The following is an 11,127-nucleotide window of genomic DNA, read 5'->3' as shown; positions in this document are numbered from 1 at the left end:
TATAGATATCACATTTATCCTTACATCCATGTCGTGGGTTGACCCTGGATGGACTCTAGATGCCCACTAAAACTGCTCTATCAGTTCCCCTTCTCCAATGGACAGGGAAGAGAAAATATAACAAAAGGTTTGTGGGTCAAGACAGGTACAGGGAGAGATCACTCAGCAATTATCGTCACAGGCAAAACAGACTCAACTCGAGGAAAATAATTTATTAGCAACCAAATTAGAGTAGGATAGTGAGAAAAAAAGTAAATCTTAAAACACCTGCCCTTGCCCCCCTCCCCCACCCCCATATTTCCCAGGCAACTTCTCTCACGATTTTCTCCACCTCCTCACCCAAGCAGCACAGGGGAGCTAGGACTGGGCCTTGTGGTCAGTTTATCGTACTGTGTCTCTGCTGCTACTCCCTCCTCAGAGGGACACTCTCTCCCTGCTCCAGTATGAGGTCCCTCCCATGGGACACAGTCCTCCATGAACTTATCCAAGGTGAGTCCTTCCCATGGGCTGCAGTTCTTCATGAACTGTCCCAGCAAATGCTCCTTCCACAGGGTGCAGTCCTTTAGGAACACACTAGACTGCTTCTGTGTGGGTCCTCCACAGGGTCACAAATCCTGCTCCAGAGTGGGCTCTTCTTGCCACAGGTCCTGCCAGGAGCCTGCTCCAGCTCAGGCATCTCATGGGGCCATTGCCTCCTTCATGCACCCACCTGCTCCAGCATCAAGTCGCCCATGGGCTGCACGTTGATATCCACTCCACTATTAACCTCCACGGGCTGCAGAGGGACAGCCGGCCTCACCAAGGTCTTTGACATGGGCTGCAGGGGACTTTCTGCTCTGGCACCTGGAGCACCTCCTCCCTCTCCTTCGTCCCTGACCTTCATATCTGCAGAGTTGCTTCTCTCATGTATTCTCACTCCTCTCTCTGGCTGCAGTTGGTGTTGTGCAAGGCTTCTTTTTCCCTTCTTAACTATGTTATCCCAGAGGCACTACCACCATCACCGATGGGCTCAGCCTCGACCAGCAGCAGATGTGTCTTGGAGCCAGCTGGCATTGGCTGTATCAGACACAGGGGAAACTTCCAGCCACTTCTGACAGAAGCCACCCCTGCAGCCTCTTCACTACCAAAACCTTGCCATGAAAATCCAATTCAATTTGTTACATTTGTCCCTAAAGTTTTTCATGCAGTATCAGTGTTGTCCTTATGTTTTTTCATGTAGTATCAGTGTCCAGCAAAAATTGATTTATACATAACATTAGCAGCTTAACTAAAGCTATGCTATTACTCCAGGTCAACAAAGGTAGTGGAAATGTGCATATGTGCTTGCTCACAATCTCTGTAGACATGGCTTATATTGATTCAGACTGTGGCAGTTTATCTTTACGTAGGTAGAAGCAAACTCCATATACACCAGGCCCAAATGGCTTAAAGAATCCTGCTACCATTAGAATATAGATCTACTTTTGTGCATCATTAGTGCATCATTTTTGCCTTAAGAAGTTGATAGAAAATATCACGTGAAACGTCTGCAAAAGACAAAACCCAGAACTTGTGTCCGCTCTTAATCATTAATGCCCTTTGAATCTTTCGTAATAGTGGTAGTGGGTAAAAAAGTGCAGTAACAGTAGCACAGCGTTTGTTGAACCACTGTATTTTGCTGACTGACATTTAGAAAAGCTAGGCTGCTTCCCTCACTATCCTATCCCCCTGCAACCAGGCACAGGAATGAGCACTCTGGAAGTCTGGAAATCTCTTCCTTTCCTCCAGGCCCAGCATGACAAGGCAAGCCAGAAGATTGTACATTACAGCCTCCACAACACAGCATCAGCACTTGGTCACAAATACTGTGTACATCCAGGATGACAACACTACTGCAGCATTTTATAGGGCCCATTACTAGAATCCATAACAGGTGTGGTGCACAAAAATAATTCACTGAAGTTACAACAAAGTTCAAAAATTAAGTAATTATTCTAAAAAATTAGTAAATACTGTGTTGTAGAAGCCTTTAGAAATTCTGAATACCATACATGCTCTTTAATCACTGCCTGTATAACCCTTAATGACACAGAGAAAGCCCATAACGAAGTACACCTGCTTGGTTTTTTACTTATTCAAATCATATCAACTGTTATAATGGCTCATGTGATATCAAAATAGCAACTAGGAATTTTACTAATACATTCTCCTTCAAACCAAGCCTGAGCTACTGTCATGAACTTTCAAATATCATTTGAGTCATGCCAAAATAAATCCTCTGTTAGTTTAGTTCTGACTGTTTTATCTAATAATCAGCTAACCTGATGAAGGACATTGGCTTCTAGCCTATTTAGAATCTCAGCTTTTCTCTTTTAGGTACTTTCTAGTACTTTCTACGAAAACAAGGTCTTCTTTGTGTACATTTCTATAAAATATTTTAACAATATGTGACAAACTGCCCTATGTCAAATTGCATTAAGCCCTACAGAACCAGGTACTGCAGGATTTCTACGGAGTCCTTATGCTGAAACCAATTCCTGTTCCAGTAATTCAGTTCAGGCAGCTGGGTTTGTTTGGGGTTTTGCGGGTTTTGTGTTTTGTTGGTTTGGGTTTTTTTTTTTAAAGATTCAGAATTCTGGCTTTTTACTGAGCACAGACAGTGAAAGCATTACTTTTTTTCCACTTGGAACTATTGTGAGAATCAGACTGAAACACACAGAAACACAAGGTAGATGGGCACTTATCACCTACACAAGCAATGCTTCTTTTTTGGCAATATGCTTATGCAAGTTTTCCTTACAGAATTTGGACTGCTTTTTTTTTAATTACACATTTATTGTCTTTCTCATGTTGTGTCTGGAAAATAATGAAAATTCCTTTGCACGATGAGAAGAGACTGAATGTCTTAGATATCTTCACCCAGGAGAAGAGGAGGTTCAGGTGGCACATCATTACAGTTTTTCACCAGTATTTAAATGGTGGCAAGGAAGAGGACGGAAGGTCTCGCCACAATAAGAGCAAATGGCTACCAGTTGCACCAGAAGTTTCATCTTGATACAAGAAAGAAATTTCTCACAGTGAGAACACTCAGTCACTGGAACAACCTCCCCAGGGATGCGGTAAAGTCCCCATCACTGGATGTTTTTAAGATGTGACTGAGTAGGGTGCTAGATAATCTCATCTAAGCTCCCTTTCCCACAAAAGGTTGGACCAGATCATGTTTTGAGGTCCCTTCCAACTTGGGCTGTTCTATGAGTCTGTGAAAATAAAAATGAGAAATTATTATCCAATGTTACTTTAGGAACAGAAAGTGAGGACTGAGCAGAAAAAAGAACTACAAAAGTCCTAAAAAGGCATCCAAGAATGGCAGAATATAGAGAGCTATTCTGTTGCACCTTTGTTATTAGCTCCATTTAATCTTACTGTAAAATCTATTCACTGCAGCAAATGCACGTTTGGGCCTTTAACTTTACACTGGGAGAAATGACCATTTTTTAAAACAGTTTGCCAGATGGTATCTTCTTTGCCTCTAACAGGGCAAAACCTACAAGTGGACACACAGAGAAAGCTGGGGGATATGGGAACAGTTCAAAGCTCCAGGAGTCCCAACATCTAGGTGATGCTGACTCTCAAAGAGGCAAAAAATGTTAACACCTCTCTTGCCAATACTTTCCTGTCTGAATCTTGGTGGGAACCACAACCTCCCATAACCACAGCTCCTCACATCTGATGACTCTTAAGTCTTTACCTGTAACTGCGTGCCATTCAAAACTTGTCAATACATCATTTCACCAGTTCTCTTAGTGTGAAATGTGGTATACTTTATGCCCGTGCCAAATATGATCTACAGTTAGCATAGTAAGTTTGTCCATAGTGACATGATCTCCTAGGGCAACCTGCTCTATTTTTTTTGATGCAAAAAAAACAATAAACAGCCTGTCATTAGCAAAAACAGATTGCTAGTATAGATCTACTTTAGGTTACACAATGAAGACCTCTGATGCTATCACACTTTCCAGACACTGGGATTCAACATCACCTTCCTTGATGGGATTCCAAGTACTTTTGGAAGCTTTGCTTTTTTCTTATACTAATTCAAGCAAAACATGAATAAAATAGAATGTCGAGGAAGTTAATTTAAGAAAGATATTAAACCAGAAGTCATCAGAACAAGAAAGCTATATGACCTCTAAGACAAAATGTTTATTCTGAAAACTCAGAATACACAAAAAATGTAAATAAATGGTCAAGTCTGGTTCCTACTTAAGGAGACTGCTGCTAATACTGCTATAGCATTAGAAAAGGATTCTAAAGTTGAAAGTTCAAGTAGAAAAGATCTAGGAAAAAGAACATAACACACTGGAGGAAGAATCACATCTCAAAAATTATTAAAAATATTGAATAAAAGATGCTATTTTACAAAGGAAAATATCTGGGAGAAAAAAAAGATTGAAAAACAAAATAATTAGATTTTTTTACATAAATGCTGGCCTTGCAATACATAAAAGTATTATACAAGAAGATAACAAGCCACCAAAATGAATGGTTCAAGGATTAACAATACAAGCATACTTCAATCTTTGTAGAGAAATCAACTCTCATTAGTAACACACAAACATGATTACAATCTTATTATATTTCAGTGTCCTAAGTGAGGTGAGTTAATGTTTAACTAATCACCCACTGACCAAATGATCACATCATACTTGCAACAAAGCAAGAGCTAATAGTTTCAGAAAGGTCAAATTTCATTATCTTCCTCTGTGCTTCAGGCTTGTGAAAGAGACGGCACCATCAAGAACAGCCAGCACCACTGCCATCTCTACTATGTATGGCCATCAAAAAAGTAGTCATCTTCTACACTCTCAGTTCACAACCTTTCAACACTGCTAGAAATCTCAGGTGCCTTGCTTACAAACTCTGTTGAAAACTTCACAATTGAGTATAAAACCATGGACATTATGCTGTGGAATGGACACAGACCAGATGAATGATGACTTCACTACAACATGCATCTTGTTAAGAAGGTACCACAATTGACACAGTGGGCATCTGAGTAGCTGCTCAGAAAACTTTCATAAAATGATTTTGAATTAAGGTTTCTATATGGGACATCAGCATACTCATATCCGCAGCACAGACCTGGTGATCCTCATTCCCCGTCTTTTTAAGTGTCTCTAATAGACCCCAGTGGACCGGAGGCAGCGGGCTGTAAGAACTCAGCAAGTGAAGCTGACTCAATGGATTCTGTTTTATTTCTGCAATCCTCAAGGCCCTCAAGATAGCAGGTGCAAACTTAGAATAATGAGCGGTAGATGAAATAATAACTGGGCAAGTTCTGTCTTGTAATCGATCTGCAACTACTTTTGCAACAGCTGTGTGTGTATCCAAAATATATCCTGTAGTACTGTATACTGAGTGAATGGCAGCCAGACAGTCCTCCTCAGAGCACCAGCCAGCCACCAAGTCTTGCTGTAGCTTTTCAAGAAGATCTTTCTCTAGCTGGAAATGGCCCTTATTTTCCAGCTGGTTATATAATTGCGTTACCAGTTGTCCATCCTCATTAGCAATCAAGTGCAAGTATCGCTCAAGATTGGAGGACTTCAAAATATCTACTGCTGGTGAAAAAGTGGGAATTATTTTTCTTCCCCTCAAATCATAAACACCTGTTCTTATGAAGTCAGTCAAAACATTGTTTTCATTAGAAGCACAAATACATTTCCTAATAGGAATTCCCATCATTTTAGCATACAAAGCTGCTAGTATGTTGCCAAAGTTCCCTGTAGGAATGCATACATCTACAGGGCTTCCAAAAGGAATAATATCTTGATGAACAAGATCAAGGTATGCAGAGGCATGATATACTATCTGAGGGAGCAGTCGTGCCCAGTTTATGGAGTTTGCCGCAGCTAAGGCTGTTCCGTATTCTACTGTAAGAAAGCCAGTATAATCAGAATTAGTAAAGATTTGCTTAATAGCTGTCTGGCAAAAATCAAAATCAGATTTGACACCTACTGACCACGCATTTTCTTTCTGACAGCCAATCATCTGTGATTTTTGAATCGGGCTTACCCCATTCTCAGGAAAAAAATTCATCACAGCAATTCTCTGTTTGTCAGCATCATGGAGACGACTAAAGCCATCTAAGACAGCACTCCCTGTGTCACCAGAAGTAGCTACCAGAATCAAGTAATTACAGCTTCTGGGAATGCAGTATGCAAATATATGTGGCACCATCTGTAATGCAAAATCTTTAAATGATGCTGTTGGTCCATGAAATAACTCCAGGAGAAACTGATTGCCTGTCAGATGCCTAACTGGGGCAATTTTAGAACAAGTAAAGTTTTCTCCATAAGCAGTTCCAATAATTTCAGCCAGCTTAGAAGCAGGAATATCAGCAGGATGTATGCATCTTTCTAGTATCACCTGCGCTCTTTCAATGTAAGTTGATTCTATTAGGCTTTGCCATTCTCCAGCAGTAAATTTTGGAAGTCCTCTCTTGGGAACAAAGAGTCCTCCATCAGGGGCTAAGCCCTCAGTAACAACATCACTGAAATATTTACAAGAGTCTTTTTCCATACTCCTTCCAGACGCACTGGATCGAGTTGAAATGAAAGATTCCAGTTCTGAGTTTTGGTATTTCTTCACAGCATCAAGTACCTTTTCTGCTACCTCTGCTGCAATATCCCAGCCACAAAGAACGCGGATGTCATACCACCTTTTGTAAAACTGCTTCCTAAACTGAAGTATGTCCTTAAGGGAAATACCAGGAGACTGGCTCACAATGCGATCCACTTTCATTGATTTCAGCCTGCTCAAAATGACTGGTGTGGGTACGTCCAGATACACAACTATTCCATTTTTCTTCATATGCTGCATGGCAGCAGAATGCATTGGATTGGACCCAGTAAGGGAAATGACACTTCCAGACGCTGAAAACTTCAACAGGGCTTTTCCTTCCTCCTCCAAAAATTGCTCATTACCAACATCCTTCAGTTTTTCCGACACACTCATATTCCAGGTTGCTTCAAGGACATTGTCGTCTATGTCTATGACGGGGCAATCTAGTTTCTGACCTACTATTCTCCCAACTGTTGTTTTCCCAGCACCTGGCAGGCCCATCAGGATAATATTTTTGTTTCCAACAAGAGAATGGCTTGAGAACCAGGACTTCCATATCTCTGCAAATGCAACAGGTCTGGAAAACATGAGTTTTAAACACATGCTAGAAAGATTCTTTTGGATTATTAAAGGCCGATACTGAACAACATGAAACATCTTCTGCTGGGTCCTTTTGGGTTCTTTCAAGCGAACTTGGCAATCAACTTAACTGCTCCAAAAAGAAAAAAACAGTAATTAGTTCTTCAGAAAACACCTAGGAAAAAAAACCCTAAAGAATATGAAATTCAGAACAACAAGAATTCAAACATAAATCCAGTTACGACTTCATCAGTTCTAGGGAGATTATTTTTTTATTATTATATTTTTTCAGAATAAGACTTATTCTTCTCTCCTGCACAGGTCCAGCTCACTTCCGCTGGCAAGACCAACTTCAAATAGTCCACATCCTCCGGGTAAACAAGACATCCAAACCTAACACTGCAATAATATTTGCAAATAATACTGTTTAAATGAATTAAAAATCAATTAGTTTTAGTACACCTAGTTTTAAGAACACATTTACAAATAATGAACATGAACTAAAATTAACAAAATACATGAATACATGTTTTTCCCATCTCCCAAGATGCCTTTTGATTTCTTGTATTTTCTTTCTTAATAAAAAAGAAATACAAGACTGACTTAAACACACAGAAAACTCACAGCAGGCTGGAGGACTTGCATCCAATTCTCTTCTGAAGGGATGGCAAACCAAGCAAGTGATTTGTGAGGAAGTCCTATAACAGAATTGTTTTGAGTGTAGTTTATGCAAAGCAAGAGAAAGAACACATCATCAAGACACCCTACTCTCAAAAAAAAGAAGTCACTAGGAAAGTTGGATCTCCAATAAACATTAACCAAGAGGCTGAATGGTATTTTGTTTGCTTAGAGAAATCAACATCAGTATCAGCACAAATTGCAGCACATGATTTGTGTGTGATGTTTAGGGCAGAGGGGGAAGGAATCTCAAAATCTCCAGATGGGGGGGGGCTGCAGAAATCAGCACAAATTTATACAGAAAATCCCTAAAAACTCATTTCTCATTTTAGGTAGGCAAACAGGTATCACTTCGTTACTGTTACTTATCCATTGTTCGTGACTAAAAATGCTTAAATAAAAGCAAAACTGAACTTCCTTAAGAAGTTAGGAAAACAATAAAATCAATTTACTTAGGAAACTAGTGATATTTCAGATGTAAAAATCCAACTGTGTGCTTACTCATCAATTCTAAAAAAAAAATACATATATTTTATATATATATATTTGCAATACATAGAAAATAAGCATTTTTTTTAGAAATTATTACTTTTAGTTTCTATTGTATGCAGTACAAAGAGACGGTTGACTAAGCTGCAAGTTGTACTTCTTTTTTTTCTCATGGCACCTTAACATGTAACCAGAATGGCAATCAGCAACTTCTAATAGCTACATTTTAAAGACTCAGTCTAACTTCTAGCACCCCAGCATCTGCTTTGAAATGGTTATTATTTTTTTAAAATTTATATACCAGCTACTTCTACGAGTGAAAAAAATATTGAGAGTTTCCCCATGTTAATCAAGACAGGCTAAATAAAACACCTAAAGGGATTCACTAAAGACTAAGTTTCCAAATCTTTTAATTGTTCAGTGCCTTTTCTTTGCACTTTCCAGTCCAACAACCTTCTATCACTGTGGAGAGCAGAAAAAGGCTTGGAATGACAGTAGAAGGCAGGTGAGCACCAAATGGGAACTGCATCATCTTCCAAACACCTACTCATGATTAACCCAGGTTTAGCGTTACCACTGACCCTGGTGTTACCCACCACTGTGCATAGTGTCAAATAACTCCAGAGATACAGGTCACAAACTTCAAAAGTGACACAGAAGCTCAGGTCTTGTAAGAGCAAACCAGAAAGACTCTTCACTTCCAGCTGCTCCTCACTCTAGATTGTTCTGCGTTCCCCAGTCTGTCTTTCACACTCTGCTTTCTTTACCAGACTATCAGCATACATTACAAAGACAAGATACTTCTAATTATTTAAATCTTTGCATTTGCTCATTTCTGTGTGGAGATATGAGCTTGCACCCAGTGCTATGACACAAGGCAGGGATCAGAGTAAAGATGGGCATACAGAATCACAGAATGATTTGGGTTGGAAGGGATCTTTAAAGGTCATCTAGCCCAACCTTCCTGCAGGAGCAAGGATATCTTCCACGAGATCAAGTTGTTCAGAGCCTCTTTCAACCTGATTTTTGTTTCCAGGGATTGGGGTCCTACCGCCTATCAAGTTGCAAAGTTATATCATACTATACATTTTTCCAATCTTTTTAAAGTAGAAAGAAATGGTCATGTGTGGATGCAATATAAGGGTTTTCTAGTAGTTATTAAAAAAGAACAATCTGTGCAGAGTAGTTGTAATGTTCAGTATAATTACAAAGCTGTACTAGTAATGTTCTCTAGAGAATACAAACATACAACAAGAGATATTTTTTAGATGTCCAGATGTAAATAAGTTATGTTCAGGATTAAAAAAAAAAAATTAGAGACAATATTTTAGCCATTTTATCTTCTGAACTTATGAATCACTTTGAGCGTTATGTATGAACTAAAGGAGTACAAACCATACAAATCATACCGGCCAGCCTACCATGTCTAGTTGCTCTACAGATTCACTTTGAGATGCACACACTCAGTACATACTACACAGCTGCCGGACAGAACATCTGGATTGTTTTATGAACTTATGCCTTTGGGACTGAAATCCTGCCACATTACAGGTGTAGAACAGAAAGGAAGTAAATGCAGATTTCTCTAGTTATAAGCTTTCCATGTTTACATGAAGTTATAAGCAGTCTATGGTATTGTTTGACATCAACTTGGTTAATCTGGTGCAAAAATTTGCAGGGAATTTCTTCATTCAGCTGCTCAACTGGTTTAACCTATTCTGGTGTAAATCAATTTTTTACTCATAGAAAGTACATTTACACAGAATCTTGCCAACATTGAATTCAATAATTTCTTTGAAACCATTTTTTATTCACTTGGCAAAGCCACACTGCAAAAGCATTCTCAAATTAAGTCTTTATATCTCGTGTTTACCAGGCTAGTTAGAATACCAAACCATCCAACGAGCAGATAGAGCAAATTCTCCCAGAAGAGTGCAGGGTTTTTTTAAAGCCGAGCTTTCACTCATCCCTCGATGCAATGTTAAGTTCTGATGATAACCCTCAGCCCTTCACTTGGTCTGCCGACAGCGCCTACACATCGTCAACAAACACCCAGTTTTAGAATCACAGAATCACTAGGTTGGAAAGGACCTCTTGGATCATTGAGTCCAACTATTCCAATCTGCCACTAAACCATGTCCCTGAGCACCTTGTTTATAGAATCATAGAAACAACCATGGAGTGAAAACTGAGCTTTTGTTACTGGTACAGTACAGGGAAAACATAACACATGGTTAAAATGTGGTAATCAAACAGGCCAGCCGCAGGTTGTGCTGTCACAGACCTCAAGGGAGGAAGAGACCTACGAGAATTATCATAATTGATATGATTTGATCATTATCATATCCCAAACTGCTCACACAGGACAGCTTCCACTTGACTTTTATCAGAGCCTTTACGCAGAGAAAAAATGAGAATAAACCCCAAAGTAAACCGTTCAACCTCCTCGTGGTCACGGAGGTGCCGAGCGGGCTCCAGCCTCGCCCTTTCAACGCCCCGAAGGTGCCAAAGCGCGGTAGGAGGAGGCAACAAAGCCCAGAGGGGCAACGCGATCCCCTGAGCCGGCTCAGCCCCAGCATCCGGCCTCCCCTCGGCGGTCCCTGTCCCTCTCCCTGCCCCTGTCCTTCTCCCTGCCCCGTCCCTCTCTCTAATCCTGTCCCTCTCCCTAATCCTGCCCCTCTCCCTGCCCATCCCTGCCCCGTCCCTCTCCCTGCTCCTGCCCCTCTCCCTGCCCAGTCCCTCTCCCTGCTCCTGCCCCTCTCCCTGCCCAGTCCCTCTCCC

At 40.4% G+C, this 11,127-nt stretch overlaps 1 protein-coding gene across 2 annotated transcripts; it reads right to left on the bottom strand.

The window, feature by feature from the left end:
• Positions 1-294: 294 nt before the first annotated feature.
• THNSL1 (threonine synthase like 1) lies at positions 295-10,807 on the bottom strand. Of its 2 annotated transcripts, none has more exons than XM_054060198.1 (3): positions 10,789-10,807; positions 7,804-7,877; positions 295-7,309 (listed from the first exon to the last, which is right to left on the bottom strand). In XM_054060198.1, the coding sequence occupies exon 3, from the start codon at positions 7,255-7,257 to the stop codon at positions 5,044-5,046; it is 2,214 nt and encodes a 737-aa protein (XP_053916173.1). In that variant the 5' UTR covers positions 7,258-7,309; positions 7,804-7,877; positions 10,789-10,807; the 3' UTR covers positions 295-5,043. The 2 variants fall into 2 exon arrangements, with proteins under 2 accessions (XP_053916173.1, XP_053916172.1); XM_054060197.1 differs by lacking the exon at positions 10,789-10,807 and adding an exon at positions 10,220-10,743.
• Between the last annotated feature and the right edge of the window lie 320 nt (positions 10,808-11,127).

This window comes from Cuculus canorus, chromosome 2 (genome assembly GCF_017976375.1).
Source record: "Cuculus canorus isolate bCucCan1 chromosome 2, bCucCan1.pri, whole genome shotgun sequence".
In the NCBI taxonomy this organism is placed as follows: Eukaryota; Metazoa; Chordata; class Aves; order Cuculiformes; family Cuculidae; genus Cuculus; species Cuculus canorus.
The sequence above is the reverse complement of the archived record's forward strand: the minus strand, read 5'-3'. Positions and strand labels throughout refer to the sequence as shown.